The 20,774-nt window shown below is 34.5% G+C and overlaps 1 protein-coding gene across 4 annotated transcripts in view; it reads left to right on the plus strand.

Annotated features, from left to right (window-relative positions):
* The window catches only part of LOC126925122 (neutral ceramidase), a 44,900-nt gene extending 25,373 nt beyond the window's left edge, over window positions 1-19,527 (plus strand). For all 4 annotated transcript variants that reach the window (XM_050740389.1, XM_050740392.1, XM_050740390.1 and 1 more), the window contains exons 8-15: window positions 13,218-13,340; window positions 14,095-14,289; window positions 14,821-15,051; window positions 15,524-15,619; window positions 15,743-15,913; window positions 16,716-16,831; window positions 18,389-18,557; window positions 19,223-19,527. In XM_050740389.1, the coding sequence (XP_050596346.1) occupies window positions 13,218-13,340; window positions 14,095-14,289; window positions 14,821-15,051; window positions 15,524-15,619; window positions 15,743-15,913; window positions 16,716-16,831; window positions 18,389-18,557; window positions 19,223-19,270 (1,149 nt within the window). In that variant the 3' untranslated portion in view covers window positions 19,271-19,527. The remainder of the gene's footprint in view (window positions 1-13,217; window positions 13,341-14,094; window positions 14,290-14,820; window positions 15,052-15,523; window positions 15,620-15,742; window positions 15,914-16,715; window positions 16,832-18,388; window positions 18,558-19,222) is intronic.
* The last annotated feature ends 1,247 nt before the right edge of the window (window positions 19,528-20,774 follow it).

Below are 20,774 nucleotides of genomic sequence, written 5' to 3' on the forward strand. Positions count from 1 at the left end.
AGCCTGCTGTCCTGGAAAAACAAAGTTAATTCGTCACTCAGATTCTTAGACGTAATTCTTGGACGTAATTATTTCTTTATTTACGAGAGTCTCTCATTTTAAAACGTGTTGCTTCGTTCTTGCAATACACTAGTAACGTCATGTTTGCATTTGCGATCAAATTTGAAAAAAGTAACATTTACGAACCTTCCTATCGGACAAATACATTTAATTCCGTGTAGCTGTTTACTGTAAATTATATTGTAAAAAATATTAAACTCATACAAATATTACTCCGGGTAACTTGATGAACCTTAAACGATAAACGTCGTTCATAATTTTTATTATGTAAAACATAAAATACAAGCTAACACGAAGTACCTAAAGAGTACAATTAAATCATTTCGAAACTGTCGTAGTCTATTTATAATGTAATGGTAGCAATTTGGCGATAAGATCTTGTTTTTTATTTTCTTCTTTCTTTTTAAAGCGACCAGAATCTTTAGCGAGTTCGAGATGAAATGACTTCGTCGAGCAAAGTCTTACGCATCGCATTTGAAGTGACGCAATAGTAGAGTATCCACGACAGAGCTCGTTTGTCTACCCGAACGAATGGTACTGCTCCCTTGTACATTAAGCACGCCTGTATAATCACGGAAATGCTTCGTATATGGACGTTATGCAAAGCGACGATTTCGCTCGTTTATTGCCATCAGCAAAGTCGGTCAAGTGCGAACGATACAGAAAAAAAAAGATATCATTTCCAGTTATCGATAAAAAGAGAAATCTCTACCTGATCTTGTTTTGAGCACTCATTCTTCCGGAAAACGTGTTCGCGATCTTAAATCAAATTAATTAAAATATTTACAAGCTGCGCTACATCGAATTTAATTTCTAAATCTTATATCAATTAAAATAATATTTAAAAATTCAAGCACTGATCATCGAGTCAAATTTTTGAAACTTTCAATAAAATGTTTAATTCAAAGATTAAATTAAAAATTTAGCGATTTAGTTCAAAATACAATTGAATTTAAAAATGGGTCAACTGAAATTGAATTTAATTTCTTAATACTAAATTAAATTAAGTTAAACGATTTTTCATCAAAATGTTAACATAAAAATATATTTCTTCGTTCGAATGTAACGATATATGTCATTGTCGATGTGATGCAAAAAATGAGTACAGAGAGACAATGTTGGTATTCAGTGCGTTGATTCGCAAATTGAGATAAAAATTTGCTGGAACGCGGACGAGATTTGGATCAACCTCTGTATCCTTACCGTGAGTTGACATGAAGATACAGGTCTTTCCACCCCTTACGTGATTCACGTACGTGTGTCTCATTTTCAATTCAAATATGAAAGAATACAAGACAGCCTGCCATAGGTCACGTATATTTTAAAAAAGAAACTCGAATCTTTACAGATTCTATGCCTTAAAAATTTTGCTGTTTGAAATACGAACGAACATTACCGGCAGAATACGTTCGTTTGCGAACAATTCTGGAATTTTAATTTCGAATTTTTATTTCTTAGGAGAAATTTGTATTTTATTATTTACATTGAAATTCTGTCTTTCGAAGAAACTTTTCATTCTGAATTTCAACTCGCCGGATCGAATTTCGGAAGCGATGTTCGTATTTCGATCTCGACGTTTGTTTCGGATTTGAACTTTCCACTTCGAAATTTACAGACGAAATTGTCGTTCAATTTCAATTTATTTGAATTTCGATTCAATTTAATTTCAAAAATTCCAATCTATAAACTGATAAACTGAAACTTTTGCAACAAAATCTAATTCGCAATACAAATTTTCAAACATAAATTTCAATCATATATCCTAACCATTTCGTGCAAAAGGCAATAAAACGTTATGTACATTCGTAACACCTCAAATTCTAAATTTAAATATAAGAACGTTACATAAACGTCGGGTTTTCTCATAAGAATATCCTCGGAAAGAACGAGACGCAACGACGAAAAGGTTTGAAGCTAAAATAGGCTTAAGTAATATATAGTTGCAATTACCAAATGTTCAAGTTACCCCATTAGACGTTGAGAATACTTCGGACATTCGAGATACGGATCGATCTCTCTTTTTTTTTTTTTTCTTTTTTTCACTAAAACGAAACAGTTGGATGTAGTTCGAACTCGTAGAAGGACCTTGCGCGTGTGAGGACGTACTTTACGGCCAGTTAAAGCAGATAATACCCATGGTCAGGCGGCGTGAAAGGGTCATTAAAGAGGAGTACCTGTTACTCGAGCCATTCTATGAACGACGGATCTGCAAAGGCATTCTTTTAACACCTTTTGTAATCATAAACTTAGGTTTCTTCGCTTGAAACAGTTTCCATTGAGCTTCAAAATTCAGAAGAATATTAAACTACTCTAAAAATTAAAGCTACGAGATTTCTATTTCGGTATTTAAGCGCAAAGAAGGTTTCGCTTTCGAACTTTGCGTTCGAAAACGTGGAATTAAATAGAAATTTAATTTCTAAATTTTAAATCTTTATTTCCGAGAGGGGCTTTCTGGGACTTTCCGAAAATTTCATAATTAAGATCACGTGTAAAAATTTCTGGATTAAATTCTCTACGTTGTATAGTTGTATCGATGAAAGAAGTTTCAAAGAGTAATTAAAAAATAATTATAGACAAAAGTTTCGACTTTTCGATTAACGTATTATAACGAGATTCAAGTATTTTTCTTTATCTTTTATTAATGCAAGTCTACTTTTTTAATTTCGAGATATTTACCTATTGTGTACATTCTTCGTGTTTCTTTATTATATTTCTTATATCACAGAAGACATTTATGTAATTTCACTTTCAAGACTAAACTTCCGTATTTTATTATTAAAATCACAACAAAGAATTGTTCAAAACTAAACTTCTTTGATTTATTATCGATTAATGTTTTACTCGTATCTTTAATAATAATAAAATCACGAATGAAGAAATTTTAAGAAGCGCTGCTTCAAATTAATCTCATATATATATATAAAAGAATTGTGAAACTGTGAACTGGTAACGTTTGAATCCTTATGTAATTAAATATATAATTGTTTCACGGAACTTTCGTCCGCGCTGGACCATTTCCAAATTAGAAAATCTCCCATTCAATATCCCCACCGCAAAGATTTATTTCATATCTGTCACGTAACGTTCAACAAAAATGTGAAAGCGGTTATTTCCGATTGCAAATGAGTCCAGCGACAGTTTCGGAGCTGGAAAAAGGCTCAGGAACTCGTCCTCCCTGTTTGTTACAATTCTAACAGCCGTTAAATCGTGAAAGGTTGGTTCGTGACCGTAATGTTGAAGCAAACACACACACGTCGTTAGTGCCCTGCCACGGTTTTCACGTTTGCCACCGCGTTCACGTTGCGACGCTGTTTAGTATGACGAACAAACTCCAAATGGCAGAAGAACTTTTGCGGAAAAAGATCGTCCACTCCCACGATTCCATCGTAACCGCTTTTCGCGGCCAATTTCCGGCTTACAGCGATTTCTGATACGAGATACGGCCGAGTTCCTTACTTCCTGTACAAGTTTCCCGTTTTCTTAAAAAAGATCACGCGCCAAATAGTCGTTTCGTGCGACGCTTTAATACGGAACGGTTTTCGGTTTTCTAACTACTTGAGATTGATTGTTGCATATATGAGATATTGAAATTTTATAAATTAGTAAAAATTTAAAGCTATAGTATCGTTAACGTGTTCACCGTCACGCGAATTTTATTATTTTGCCTATGTCACTACGCTAGATACAAATACGTCACACCACGACAACCGATTATCGAAAAATATTACATCGTATCTTCGCACGTCCTTTTTGTCAATGTAACATAAAGGATTCGCATCGTTGAAAATTGTCTAGTCTATGAGATTTATCTTATCTTAATCGTTTTAAAAAGTTTAATAGTAGAATCGGCATGAGTCGCCGTGGGCCATCGTGTGGCAATCAACGTGTTAAGGAAAATCTCGTCGGCTCGTCAATTTCAAGTTCGCGACTGGGATATATCGTAAGATAAAAAATATTCATGCAATATTCAAAGTACCATTATGGGGAGAGCAATGCTACGCGTGGGTCGCTGGTAACCTACCGAAACTTCAGTGTAACGTAGCTGTCGGAAGTATCCGGGCAAAGTGCAACATGAAACGCGAATATTACAAAAGAGAATCTCTTTAGAAAGATACTATATTTCTTACAAAGTTTGTTCTCCTAAGAAACAACCAAGTTTTACTTTCTTCTCATTTAGAGAAATTTCTCCAATAACGTGTTTGTCTACTATCTTCGAAATATTATCGAGGTAAAGTAAACAGGAGAAAATTACGTAAACGCTTTCATAACGCGCACTGACGCGACTATTGCAGTCAGTATTTTATGAGTTTCGACGAAATAGACTAACAGAATGGTGGACAGTGCGTCAGAGAAAATGTTAGCAGTACGATAGTTTGACAGTTTGGACAGCTCCTCTAGGACAATTCGTGGTTCCGTATTTAGATTTTGCAGTTCTTAAGGATAAAGTAATTTTATGGAACGTTGAATGAATCGTCTAATACAACCGAAGTCAAGGAATTTAAGGACAGTTGTACCGATTGGAAATTGTATAGATAATAGCGTAAAAAAGAAAATTCTACCAGTGGGAAATTCGAAAAGAGTGTGAAAAAGATAAGATGATCTCGTAATATGAAGATCCATAAAAGTTTGAAAAGACTCGAGTGAACGAGTCATCGTCGTTTAGTGTAAAGCAGAACAACCAGAAGATTTTATGAATTAAGCTTAGACAGTGTTGTAGAGAATTACAATTGAATTATTTCGTGAATTATAATTGCAAAATAATTCAATTACATGATATTCAATTACGTTATAATTCAATTACACTCGTGATTACAATAATTAGCAATTAAATCAGTTGAAAAGTTTGAATTATGTAATTTACGTTGTTTTAATCGCTTCGCACTTGACCCACTACGTAATTGAAGTATAACATAATTAAATTACGTAGTAAATTACAGTGTAATTCGATTAGTACAACCGTGAACCTAAACTACTAACCTGTCGTCTGTGAGTTGACGACCTCTCGCCTGATATCGTAAATAACAATGTTACCAGCAATCTCCTCTCGGCTTCGCTCAGTAGCTTCTTATTAAGTTCACACCTACGCATAGTATTTTATTCTTCTACTACCCTTATTATTTGAGAAATTATCGTGCTGCGTAGTCTATGCAACGAAGAATTAATGCTTACGTAATAATAAAGTATACTGCTTTTTTTTAAGATTAACGAGCACTGCTTATTACGCCAAGATATACGAAAAATATAAATAGGAAAAATTTCGAGACAAACAAATCGATAACCACAAATCCCATCCATATCACAGTCAGCGTCCAGAAAAAATTTGTATTTTGCCCATCGAAACGACACACATGATGGCGAAACACGCAGTTCCAGTTTATAATGGTTGTACCAACAGGAAGCGAGATTGAGTTTCATTTTAAAATGCCTTCTTAATGTTCCTTAAAAACACATCTCGTAAGGATTTCACACATACGTAAACGAAGCTTCGATTGGAACGAAGTATGCGTTTTGTTTCGTAATCTGATAGACGGAAGGTTAGTAATCATTCTCCATTGCTTCCCCTTAATTCTTTGTACTCTTCCAGCACTTCGCACCACTGTCGATTGGTCACCGTTGTGATGCAACTTATTGTTTACGAGCGACATTTCAATACAATCGTGTGAGAACTCGACGAAACGTGGGGAAGAAATGTCTCGGCGTATCCTTGGCACACCCCGATACGCCCAGCGTTTACAGAAGTTAGGCACTTGCTCGAACGAGACCGCGTTTGACTTACAACGAACCTAATAGGCACACACAGCGTCTCAGATTTTAATAAATAAACTTCAGAATCTTCGATAGGAAGATTATTCTAAACAGATACTTCATATAGCTATAGTTTTGAGGAATTATAAGCAGCTGTGATCTCGCGTTGCTCGCAGCATATCGTTTGTAATTGCAGGTATTTTGGAGTTTTCAAAGGGTTCGTTAAAGAAGCAATTTATTGTTCGACTAGCAATTGACTGGTTTAAAAAACCGAACATATCTGTCAAAATATAAAGTTTATTCGATAAGAAAAATTTCTAAATTATACAGGGTCGCACAAACTGCTGCCATAAAACTCGAGCAAGCCGAGGTAAAGGAGTCCATTGAACTTTTGTCGGCACATACGCCCTACCGTATGTAAACGAGCATTCTGTTCACTGGATGAAAGAGGGAAGATCGACGATGTTAGATTAGAAGACATTACGTCGCATCGGATTGCTGTTTCGTAACGCGTAATACAGTAAGCAAGTTAAAAAGAAGGTACAAAGTATCGTTGTGCGAATTCTTCTTCCTGAAACAGAATTCGTTCATCGGGGAGCAAAGAGCAGGTATACGCTTGTCATTCCAGAGCAGTAGAGCGATGGAAACGGAACTTGGAATAGTTGACACGATCGCATTTGGATTTCACACCGCGTGTTCCAGAGCGAACGAGAGTGAAACCTATTTGGTTGAATAACCGTGTCGTAACTTACGAGGAAGCTCCTATTTTCGATTTCTTTTTCCACGTTTTCCTCCGCTTCTTAATTTTTTCTTACGCTCTCAAAGGAGTGGCACACCGTCGAACAGCTAACCTGTTGTTTTTATGGCTAACATCGAAGTTAGTAAACATCTGAAATAAATATTATTATATCGCTTTTTACGCTGAACACACGATCTTAGAAGAATGATTTTCTTGTGAGATTAGTGACTGAACTTCTTTTTATTCGTACTAATCGTGAATCGTGACAAGGGATAATTTTTTACGCTCTTAAAGGAGTCAGTATCGAAGAACTAATAATCGTTGTTTTTAGGGAAAACTAATTGCTTGAAAACAACTATCGATACATGTTACGTGTCACTCTTTGTAATGCAGACACAGTTGTAAAAAAGTGATTCTTCCTGAGTCATTGGCGATTACAATTTTTTCATCTATGCTAAACTTCGCCTATCGCGACGAAAGAATAATACTCTATTGTTAAAGCAAAATTGCACATTATTTTCTGCAACAAGGAAATAGACAAAAAAAAAAAAAAAGAAAGGAAAGAGACGTTCACGAGCATTAAATTCGTCTATTTCTTTCATCTTCCCTCAAAATTATAATGTTTGCAAATTAGATGGTGAATCATCCGGAAGTTACGAGAAGCTTACGAGCGACCACAAAATTGCTCGTAAATTCGTACGTTGCAAAATCGGTTTATCGAGTCACGCGTTGCCGGCTCGCGATCTCGTTTCTCAGTTTTGTCGGTTAATTTGCGCAACTATGGCCCCCTTTCGCCATATGTCTACGTAATCTTTTGATTATCGTTTAATCTACGTTATGTCCATCCTCCAGGTTTTTGAAAGTTTTTGGATCTTAGTCGGTGAAGAACGTAGAAACTTTTTATGAGCACATTATGTATATTATGTGAAACATTTCGTGATTTCGTTAATGTAACTGTAACGAGGCTCGATTATATCCAACTGTATTTTCTGAATATGTACTACAAACAGTTTTGTTACATTTCGGTTACGAGAAACCTGCGAGTAGCCATAAAATCGCCAAAAAATATCGAACAAAGAAACGTTAAATCATATATCTACGTGTATCTAAATGAATTTCAATCGTTCAGTACAAATTTTGTATTTTATAGAAAAAAGATCGACTGCACAGCTAAGTATACAATTTTGAGTAATAATCATAGTACATTTTACGTTCAGAGATATTGACTTCTTGAATAATCAACATTCTGAATAAACGAACAAAGATCTCGTACAGGACAGCATGAAGCTTTTACGCAAATTCAATTCTTCCTACCTAATTCACCAAAATAATATATAATATTACGTTCATAATATTTCACACTAAAACCTACCGTTTAAATAACCGTGAAGAATTTTTTCGCACAAATCTATTAATCCTTTGAATAATCAATACTTCCAATCAACTAATATAAGTTACGTATGACACACGAAGTTTCTATTCAAATCACTAGAAATACGAATACGTAGCAGCGTGAAAATAAAAATTTCTAATGCCGAGGAACGTGTGCATCGATCAACGTATATTGCACAATTGATAACAACCTTCCTTATCAATGGATAAGGTAACGACCAAACGTTAGGAAAACGTCATCGTGCAAAGCTATTTCGCGGGCGAAGGATTTTCATCCGCGGAAGCAGAATCGTGTCTCTGGAGATTATAGATAAACAGAATAATAAGGTGAGATAGTAGACGATTGCAAAGTCCTGTCTCAACAGACGTGGGAACAGGAACGTGTAAACACGTGGATCTCTATGCCGGCTCTTTGCTCGTTCCATTTTTTCTCCCTACCTCTCCTTTCGGCTTCGCGTCTCTTCGTGTCTTCGTGTCTTCGTGGCTCGACAACGCCCAATCGGGAATCGAACAAGTTGCGCAACAAGAACGCTAAGACTGTGTTTCGTTATTATTTACTTGAATTAATTCCAGTTAAGAACACATATGTTCCGGTGATTATAGAACTGGCCTAGGTCAAAAATTAAAAAGGAAAGGAGTTTTATCACGTATTTTGCGATGCGTTTATCTACGTTACAATGACCTGAAACCATCTTTGCAAAGTAGTAGAAATTGTACCGTTGGATCGAGTTGGTTGTTGCGGCGTTAAAGAAAATTCAGTTTATGCGTCAAAAGCGAAACTTTAAATATCTGGAAAGGAGAAATACGCGACTTAGCTCATTTACGTGCTACAGGTTCCAAAATTTTGTAAATTTATACCAAATAGAAGTTAAGCAACTAAATAGAAATTTTATATTGAAAAAAAAAAAATGAATCTCTCGTATGGAGTTCGTAAAGACAGCTGCCCATAAAAGAATCAATTTCATAAAGAGTGTTATTAAATGTCCCAAATTATACAGGGTTGTTTCTTAACAATATGAATTTAATAAATTGTTATCTACATATTCCAGTATTACTTGTGTATTTGTAACATGTTCATGATAACATGGTTTAACTTTGGTTAACTTTGGATTCGAGTATTCTTTCGCATAAATGTATTCGCGACCACGGCATAGTCTCTTCGCAAACAGAAAACAACAGGAAGCGTACTAGTTCCATTTCCTATCAACTCCATTATTCTTCTGCGCCATTAATTTGGTGGTGAAGGCGTAACAGAGGATTACGAAGGTGTTGAAATCCAAAATTGGAACGACGCGATACGCAAATGATTATAGCGTAGACGTTCACATCACGAAGATTCGATCAGTAATGTTCAAACGTCACAATTGTCGTAAGACAAATCTTAAAAGCCATGGTATGAAATTTAATGTCTTTAATTAAAATAACGTCCTTACGAATAACAATTATAAACGGAAAATTTTATTTTGGTTACGAATAACCATCATCGATGACGGAAATTTAATTTTTATTTGGTGTAGTCAAAAACATATCTTAATCATTCATAATGGTTATTCGCATTCAGAACAAGTAAATATAAAAAAATACTTGTAAGTATATTAGAAATCAGAAGAATAAGTATATACTATGTAGTTGATATGTTTAAACGTGAACATAGTTGCAAAGATTACAGATCACGCGATACATCATGAAAACGATTTCGAGATCACACACGAGACGTAGATTCGACAAGCGGTGGGAAACTAGCAGTGTAACGAGGTCAGCTCGCATGGTGCTCCTGTGTGATCCTTCCCAGAAACCGCCACACCCTTTACGAATCACGAGATACACGATTCACGCTCGACGCTCGCAAGGACGATGTCGTCGTTCCTTCCTCGAGATACCGAGGCTTTTTTCCTTTCCACGAACTCGTGAATCACGCTACTGTCTTACCTTCTCACAAGTCTATGCATAGCGAAAGGCGTTAGAAAATACCTGTTGCTGTAGTCTAAGTCTGTGGAAATTGAAATAAAAATTTTCCGTTGCCAGAGCACCGTTGTATACTAATTTCAAGACAGCAAAGAGGGGATTGTTCGATTTGGATTTAGAACGGCTGTGAAATTAGAACTTGGCAATAGTATCTTTGTGGTTGAAACGAAAAAGCTCCATATTTTTTATTTTCTAAACACCTAACGATCACAAAGTTTCGAATTAAAAAACCTTTAATTTCAAAATCTTTAGTTACAAAGTCATCGGCACAAAACTCTAAGGTTGTAAAATCTCTAACGTTTAAATTTTATACAAAGCATCAACTTCAAAAACTGAAGATTTAAAAACTTCATATCTCAGATTTCAAATTTTTAATTTCGGATGTGAAATATCGAATTTGAGAAGATTACATCCTATTCAATATATTTACAATACTTTCACATTTGTCAGTTTTGGTATTCCTATCTGTAATACGTTCCATCCTTCGATAACAATTCGATATTTCCTTGACGCTTCACTAGTTATAATTACAAATCAGAAACGGAACTCTTTCGCCTTCAAGAATTCATCGTACTCGAATGAAATACTCGCGACGTTTTTCCAAGAAACATAACTGTTCGTATAGCGTAACATCCTTATACGACTCTTATAGTAGAAAACACGGTAAATGGTTCAATGTCGATCGTAAGAAGGCTCAAGTCATTCAAGTATAGTGCAACTGTAACGCGTGTGAACGTAAGGCCTCCTATGCTCCCACTTCATTACGCACCTAGCGTTTCAGCGAATGCGTATGTATGCGTATAAAAAATATCGGCTGGAACAATTAATTATTTCTTGATAAGATAAATATTTTCTTTGACTATGAAATACGAATACGATGAGAATTTTCAATAGAATGCAAATGAAAATTTTAATTACGCGTGTCTGTTGTTGTTTAATTACGCATTGCTTAATTATTAAGTTATTTGATAATGAGTCTATCCTGAAATGTTACGCTATTGCTTCGTAGAGCGAATGCCGAACTGAAAATCCAGTTTTACTTCCTGCTGAAATTTAGATAGCGATTATATGGATTATCTCATGTTGAAAGAACGGAAAATATGGTGTAATTTACAAATAAAACGAGTTGGGATCAATCACGAGTAAAATAGATATCTGCGATACTGTCCATACTAATACAAATGCAAAAAGTTTCCTTCAGGAAAATCTTGCAACATTCTTATCGCAATAGTTGATTCCATTTCATCAAGCATGAATAACTTTCTTTCAAATGCACAACAAAGAATAAAGTAACATGGTTTAATTCGATAAGGATGTTGTTTTGGGAAATTTTGCTATAGCGTATATAAATATTTTCACTCGAACTGATATTCTCAATGCTTGGAAGCATGCAAATCTCGCGTCATGGACTTAACCGATCAAAGAACGGCGTATCTTTGATCGAAAGCCGGTAAAAAAAATCAAATTATCATATAGCTCTTCTTAAATAAATTCTTAACAGAGTTTTATTTTTCCTTGATAATGCGTAGATTAATGTTTCTTTTAATTATCGGTGACATTATCTACATAATTTTTACATTAGAAGGTAGATCAAGTATAAATTATAGTAAGAAATTACAGTAATTTTAAATTAAAATACTTTTTAATATTCAGTATATTTTTTAATACTTGTTTTTGCGACATTTGAGCGGGATTTCTTTATATGAATAATAAACATGTAATAAAATATGATTTTAAATTAGTTATCTTGAGAGAGAAAAGACGAAATTCTGTCTCTTAAGAACATATAATGACTCGATTAGTTCATATTCAAGATGAATTTCATTATATCTTTTGCGTCTACTACATAATAAGAAAATTAGAAAACCTTGAAAAATCGATACAGCTACTAATGTAAACTATGTAATATAATTACTAAATACTTATAGATTTAAGTCTACTTTAATATTTTGAATCAGGCATCTTGAAAAAATGGCCTTACGTGTCTCGAAATTGCATTTTCTATTATTTACCTTAGTTTAGCGCGAGTTTTATACTTTCTTGCAAAACGATTGTTTCGCGACTTCTTTCTACACGGCTTTCTTTACACGGTACGCATCCATCGTTCAAAAATAGTTCCAGACGTATGTACATTCCCACGTAGCCCAATACATTCGTTCGATTCGGTTAATAAAATCAATTCGATCGGTGAGTAGTACCAGCAGAAAAATATACCAACTGCAAACAGTTCAGGTCATTTATCAATTCAATTTCCAAGCCAAAAGTGTAATCAAACGCAGACGGCGAAATCCCAAATTTCTGCTTAAAGATCTCTATCAGACGAAATCAAACGAAACCATATAATTCCTTGACATTAATCATCGGCCATTTCCTCGCCATTGGTCCGTCAATGGCGCGAATCGGCGTCCATCAACCAATAAACTTCCTTGGTCCTTCGTGTTCTTGACCGCGTGTACACGCGCGCAACATTGCACTAGTGTAGAACGTAGTGTTAGACTCTACGTTCCCTGATCGAGGGAAAGTGGCGGAAGACAAGGTTGCGTGTGCACAAAGATGAGATCCCAGATAACGAAGAACACGACGTGCATGGAATCGGCAGATATAGAGTCAGGATCGAAAGGGAGAGTGGATTTTCAAGGGAGAGAATCGTTAGACAGGAGGATGAAGGTACATGAAGCCACTATGTTTGGATTAGGTAGAGGAACCTGTAAGATCTGACAACGAATTGGACTGTGACAATTTTGATATTTGTAGATGTTGGTTATGGGAGATTTTGATTATTGGGGGTTCGATTATTGGGAATTTCTAAGTTGCCTCGCTTGTTGTTCATTCGCGATATTCTGAAGATTTGAGAATTGTTTTTTTTTAATTGCTTTTGAAATTTTCATAATGAGTTCATCAGGTAGAAGAGCGGAAAAGAAGCGAAATTAACTTGTCCTATCGTTAAAATCACAAGCAAAAGACGGCGATGTAGAAAATATTAGCATACTTTTGCCGTTCACCGGAGAATTGTAATTCAAATTACGTTATTGACTGTTTTCATCGAACAAACGATGAGACGTAGAAAACAGAGAAGAAAACGTTAGGCTCATAATTAACGTACATTCGCATGCTCTTTAGCCGTGACGCGTCGAGCGAAGGGTCGGTTTCGAGAAACGGGCATTAGCATAATAAAAGCAGAAACGGGAGAACAGTTGGTAGCCAGCGAGGCGGATACGTTTCATGCGTGTTTGGCCTGTACACATTGCGTTGTGTTGCGTTGCTTGTTGCTCGTATCGCGATTCTATAATCATGTTCCGTTGCCTGGTGATTGCAGCGTTTATGGCAGTACGGAGACGCCAAGGAAGTGATCGGACCCCTCCGTGTGGTGCATCGCTACGTGAACATGGTAGAACAGACGGCAGAATACTACAATGAAACCACCAGAAGAACCGAAACTGTGAGTAGTTTTCTCTTTCTTCCCTTTATTTTAGAGTTTTATTCAACCTCGTTTGTTCTTCCTTTTCTCTCTCTTCTTTTTTGTAAAAAATGAGAAAGTATCTGTACTTGAGGATTTCTATGTTTGGACAATAATTTACGAAACCTTGTTGCACACAAAATCTCTGCAAAAATTAATATGCTCTTAGAAGACGATAAGATACATTTACTTTAAATCTCATCATTCTGTGTTAAATTTCTCGAGCTTTTGTCATAAAAGGGAAATTTCTTGGAAGACAAATTTTGTTCGTAAAAGGTAGAACACTCTGTATCTGTGTGAATATTATCAAGTCTGATAAAGTAGATGTTTCAGCCCTTTAATTATCTTCTCAAAAATATAAGCTTACGTAGACATGCACAGTCTATTATATTCATCCACGGTATAATGTTAAATAATTTGTAACACGGTAGAATGACTTTGAAAAATGATAATTTTCAACCTTTAAGAACCTTCGTTCACTCTTCAGGCTTCAGGGTCAATTAAGGTCAACAATCAAGGTCAATTAATAGAATTGAAACTCTGAATCGAATTCTGGTTCTTCGTGGTTACTTCGAAAACAATTATTACGTATTTCCTTCGTCCTTGTTTCTCCAAAAATAAAGATCGCATATTTTTATTTTGATACGCATACACATATCGGAAGGAACTGAATCAGAGTTCATAGGCTTGAACTATTTTTTGAACGTTATTTACGAATTATGGTATATTACGATAGGTTCGTGGATGTGAACCAGCGATGGGATACAGTTTTGCGGCGGGAACGATCGACGGTCCTGGATCGTTCTCGTTCGAACAAGGCACAACCACCGCGAATCCCATGTGGAATGCAGTCAGAAACCTCTTAGCAGCCCCTACGACTGACGATGTGAAATGTCACGGTGCAAAGCCAATTCTACTTGCCACTGGACGCGTAAGTTTAAATATGTGTCGAAGAATATTGTTACAAGATAGTGTTACAGCGTTTAGGAAAAAAGTGATCCTTATTCGAATACAAAACTCCTTTTTAAATAAATTTCTAAAGATCGTGAAATTTGTAAAATACTAAAGAAATTAATTTATCGTTCGTTATGTTCCAATCGGACACTGTTCTTTCCAAAGTTAAATTTTTTAACATTGTATCTTAATAGTTTTTGGCGTAGAATATTCCGAAGAATCGATATATGTAAAAAAAGGATATATAATTCCATTTGAAGAAACAAACGTGACGTTCGTGTAGCCTGTAACATCCACCTATAAAACCATGTGCCCAACCAAACCATCCAACTTTTATCTGAAACATTTTCCATTAAAATTATTGCCTATACAGTAGTCGAAGTGATCGCAGTTACGTGCTTCACCCTGTACATCTATAAATCTTATTTCTTTGTCGTTCGACGATTCTAAACTTTCAAGATCACCAAGTTCGTCTGTTTAATTTCCGAATGATTTGAACAACCTTCAGATGCATATTCCGTACGACTGGCAACCGAAAATCGTAGCGACGCAGGTCGCGTTGATCGGTAACGTTGTCATCGCTGGCGTACCGGGAGAATTCACAACAATGTCCGGAAGAAGATTGCGAGAGGCTATCAAAACGGTCATGAACGATGCGTCCGACGACGAAACGTCCGTTATAGTCGCCGGCCTCTGCAATACTTACAGCGATTACATCACTACGCCGGAGGAATATCAAGTAACTCGTAGATCATCCTTATCGTTTCCTCCCGATGTTTTTAGAATAATCTTCTATCTCTTATGCCAACGATATTTAATAATTTGTAGATCTTACAATTTCTAATTTAAAACCGTTTACGCTCGTAATAAATATCCGTTTCATTTATGATAAATAGTTTCGGATAAAAAGGAATTATTACACGGAGGATTAGATTTGAAGCGGTGAATATTGGCATAAAATAGTATAATTTACGGGTAGTCTGCAAGGATGAAACGTTGCATCAAAATGTCGAACGATATTTAAGCTTACATTAAAATCTTTACCTTTCTATAATTTTTCTTGCTTCGTGATAAATAAAATTGAATAGAAAAGTTTGTTAAATATATATCTAAATTAATAGAAAGTCAACTGGTATAAAAATTAACTATATAAATTTATTGAAACGCTATAATTTAAGATTTGCCAACGATTTCATTGTTTAATCTTTTAGATCCAAAGATACGAAGGTGCGTCTACGATATTTGGGCCCCATACCCTAACCATTTATTTAAAACAATACCAAGAACTCGTCACATCCGCCATTCTTGTAAGTATACCGTAAAAATCTTCCTTCTCCCCAAAAAAATGTTATAAATTTTCTTTAAATGAATTTAGCTTATATACATACTTTCTAATAACGCTAGTTTTGATATGAAAAATTATATCTCAGAAAAAGGATGTAGATCCTGGTCCAACGCCTCTGGATCTAAGAAAAAAGAATCTTCTCACGTTCGTCACTCCTGTTCTCTTCGACACTCCAAAATGGGGCAAAAATTTCGGTGACTGTATCAAACAACCGCCGAAACTCGCCAAACCAGGCGATATCGTCAGTGCAGTATTCGTAAGTATACTAGGTATTGATACTATTTTTGTTAAGATGACACGAACGAAATACTCCGTCATAAGGTCGGAATACAAACTTTGAAAGGGAATATTAAAAGAAAGATTTGGCAACAAATAGGTAGATAAACAGATTTGCAATTGATCCGAATTTCCACGCTATTAATTTTCCAGACAAGAGCGTCCACATATGGAAACTCAACGGACATCACGCACTGGACTTATCCCACCTTTTCCAAAACATCTAAAGACACTATCATATTTGTAGCTAAAAAATAAGGAGGAACACATCTGCTTATGAACTGCATAAGGGAGATTGATTGCAAATGACTTAGTAGATAGTAAAAACAATTTTTGTTAGAATAAGCTCAAATTGAAAACTTTTACAACTCGGAGCACTCAAATTGTAAAAGATAAAACTTCGTGAATTTAAATCTTGAACTCTAAAAATTGGTATTTCTAATTCTTTTAACTTCTACGATCTTCAGCGTAGGACGCTGCAAACGATCTAATTTTGTTACTATCATATACCTTGTTTGTTGATTTTGTACATTAATATATTTTGTATTTGTCACGTTAGGATCCACATTTTATAATATTCTAAATTTAAAGATCACTCGTAATAAGTCTAATTTGATTATTTATCTACAAAATAAATACTGTTTTCATATATTGTGTATATTGTATCTGCCAGGGTGTTGACAAATTCCATAAGCTTATTATTCATGGAGAAAAAGGAAGAGATACGTGGCAAGGAATTCTGTGAATATTACGTCTCATAAATCTGGTCTTATTTTCACCAGGTTGCTGGCCACCCACGTAACAACCTGATGACAGAAAGGTCGTATCTGACGATCGAGAGGCTAACTGACGATGAGGTATGGGTGCCAGTTGCCACTGATGCCAGTTGGGAGACTAAGTATGTATATATTTTCATCGACTTTCATTTTAAATCCTCAAACTGACAAATACGATAATTTATAGCTAGGCTGCGGATTTTTATGCGGATTTTAAACAAATATGTTACATTTTAACCAAATAATCATAAAATATTTTTACCAAAAACAAGAAATTTTCTAATTAAATTAATGGATTTAATTTATAAGAAATTTAGCAGTCTCTGATGAATGCAGCACTTGATCGCTTCGATTTGGAATAAAATACAGGCCATATCTACTTTTTTTATTTTATATTAGGTATATGTAGACGTAATATTTAATTCATCGTTTCATTGTTAGTATACAGTTATATCGTATAGGGTGCTAAAAAGAGAGTATACATGTATCAAAATGAAAAAGAATTCAGAAGGAATATCTTGGAAAATGATGACTCTTTTATCGTTAAGATTCTCTGTATGTTAGACAGCAAACGTGCTTTCACTTATTTATAGGCAATAAATTTTAGCAGTTACGTGACATGTAACAATATTTATGATGTGAAATCAATAGTACAATAACTTTCTCGTCCCATACTATGAAAAACTCAATATCCTATACAATACGTAAGATAAGAGCAAACGAATCTCGCAGAAGACAAATTGGTCAATTTCCAATTTTTACAAGTTTCTCAATTTAATATTTCATTTTTGAAAAAATGAACGACTCGTTTCTATAAAATTTATTACAGTAGCGATAGCGTAAATAATCGCAAATTTCGAGATTAATTTTAAAAGATAATATTTTCAATCGCAATTTTTCTTTATGTTTTTGTTTATGTAGTCAATCGATATAATCTCTGAACTACTCAGATTATTAAACGTTAGTCGTTAGTAAACTGAGGATTCTTACGCGTTGATAGGAGATTTAATGATGCAAAGATACACAGAACACACGAAACACATAAAAATCTATTTAGTTTTATTTTTTAAATTGTGTTTACGAATATGTGAATTTGCATAAATATCCGCACGGTCAATTTGAAGCATTCTTAACTAAGGCAACGTGTTAAAAATCAGTACCTAAATCGCTAAACTTCGCCAATTTTCCTAGATAGTTACCTCAATCGCAAACCTCGATAACTTTGAAATTTCTCTTTTCAAATCTTATATTAAATCTCTCTCGTGCAATACTAGGAAAAAGTTAACTTTGCCACGATCTTCGAATTTTTATGTTCTAATCTCCTTCGAGATGAACGAAAGGAATTTTAATACGTCAACAAAAATCTTTGGCATAAAATTGAAGTAAAGGATTCTCATATTTTTTCCTCCGGTATGAGAAATTTTTTAACTTATATAGAAACACGATTATATCATAAATAATTCAAAGAAAGTAACACACTATTTTGAAACATTTCGTATAACAAAAAAAAACATAGAAGGTCCCCTATAAATCAATGATAGCCGGAAAAATCGGTGCGAAAAATGACAAAAGGGGAGGATAAGAGTATCGATCAGCCAAGAGTATCAGGCTCTGACCATCAGACAGGCGAATAATAACGATATTTCTCCCTCCGTTTGGTTGCTGTATCATCCGTACAGGTTCCAGTGGCAGAGGACGTCGATGGTTCTCGGTTCCAGTCAAGTGACCATTACGTGGCAGGTCCCGGAGGACATCAAAGCTGGTGAATATCGTATTAGGCACAACGGATACTACCGTTATATCCTTGGTGGCATCTTCCCTTACTACGGCGTGTCCAACCACATCCAGGTAAATTAAGTACCTGTTGTGAATGTTTGATATCAGGGCTCATTCCCCCTAGTTTTCTCTTTTTTTTTTTCGCTTATCCATTTCTTATAATTGAAATAATAACGCAAACTATGCAATTTTAGCATATAATTAGTTTACTATATGATTAATTAGTGGATGCATACGAAACGTTTGCTTTTTCTGTGATTTTTAATGCTTTTCTGTTGTTCTTGCAGATTTCTTTTATTTTTATGGGAGGGGGAATTTCGCATGTTCAGTTTGCTGTGATTTTTAATATTCCGTTATATTTTGTCTTTTCACTGCTTTCTTTTGCTTTTTTCTTTTGACTTGGCAAGTTTGGAGCTGTTTATCTATTGTGCGAAAGAATCAAAATCAATAAGAACAGAATTAACTTGATCGGCTTAACGTTGAAATAAAATTAATTCAGCTAATTTATATTCATATTTGTATCTAAATTGAAATCGCTCTTACACGAAACTTAGGCTTAAACTAGGTACTTTAAAATCGAGTTACATTCAAAAACAAACGTTTCGTAAATCGCAACGAGATATAAAAAGATTCTCTCCTCAGAAACGATCAATTTTAATAATTTCATCCAAAATCCTATCTCATATTTGTAAACTTATTATAACCAGTTACATGACATTTTTCATGGACCATTTCAGGTTATACCAAGTGGCTTGAACTGTTGCAAAAGGCTGTACTACGAATAACCACGCCACGATATTTCAGCCCCAAATGAAAATGCTTACGCTTAATTCACCACTGAATGTAGGAATAATTCAGCTGTGAAGGCCATACCTATATCGCTGTTTTTAGTTTTGTACAGTGTTGTACCATAATAATATACCGACGTGTGATCTCTTTAATACATAGATACATTAATATTGGATAGAATGTAGAATTAGGTTTTAATTAAATTTAATTAATGAATCAACGTGATCGCGAATAAACGGATAATTTATACAAATATCTACGTGTAATTTATTCATTTTTACTATATTCACGATAGAATTTCGTTTGTCTGAATGAGCAATCTACGTATAATTGAATAAATAATCGAACAGTTCATATGATAAAAATTCACGTGCAAATGAAACGATTCGATATTGTATTTTTTATAGTGCACTATTTTGTATTGGTTGTATCAAGCAATTCTAGGTAACTAGTTACCTAGTGATTTCTGAATCATAAAAAGACTGTGATCAATTACAGGCTGTTAATGAAAATATTATTTCAATAAGTGAAATTCAGATAAATGGAGTTCTATTGTATGTAAGAATTCTTACAGATCAAGTGGTAAAGAGATGAACGGTGAAAGAATGAATGATGAAATTAATGGTCGTAAAAGACTGTCGAGAATACAATCTGACGAGATTTCTTCATTAATGTTTATCGATTCGATTCTCCTTTATTAATTTTAGAATATATATAGCAGCAGCTGAAAATTTTAAGAATCATAAGATTGAAATTAAAATTCAGAATTCATTATTAATAATAATTGATATTCTAACATTTTTTAGATTTGGGATAACTGAATTCTACATATATCGACATTTCTGTTAATTTTAACTCATAGTGATGTCTTATTTTTCATCTATAGTGTACGTATACTGTACACTAATGATTTATTCTATAATTTTATATCATTGGGAAATAAAATTGTATATGTATTTGTTTTTTTTTTTTTCATTCATGGAGAAAAATAAAGAACAGGATAGAAATATCAGAATGTACTTTCACTCGATGAGTACAGAATTTAAAAAGTTTTTGCGGGAGAAGGCAGATTTACAACACGACATTTGAATTGGTAAAGTTTTCCCCGTTTTACGATATCTCCTACACATGAAAATGTTGTTACATATACATTTCCATACTGACGACGAAGGGGAAACGATGCTTTCTGCGTAGAAAGCCTAAACTCATCTTCAAGCTCCCACGAAGAATTGCTTTGTACTCGGAAGTTCAAGGTTACTATATTTTGGTAAAATTACGGTAAAACTCAAAGTTGATGTTACGTTCCGTGTCAATTACACAGTTCGATAATTTATTATCGCTATATTCGGTTCTGTAAGTCGTAAATATTTCGATAATTTTCTTAATTAAATCATAACAAGTTTCTAACGTAATTCGTTACTATCAGAAATTTATATTGATGAAAAAACTGATTGAGAATGTCACCGAAGAAGATATTTGAAAGTAGGATATAATATTACC

This window comes from Bombus affinis, chromosome 15 (assembly GCF_024516045.1).
Source record: "Bombus affinis isolate iyBomAffi1 chromosome 15, iyBomAffi1.2, whole genome shotgun sequence".
NCBI lineage: Eukaryota > Metazoa > Arthropoda > Insecta > Hymenoptera > Apidae > Bombus > Bombus affinis.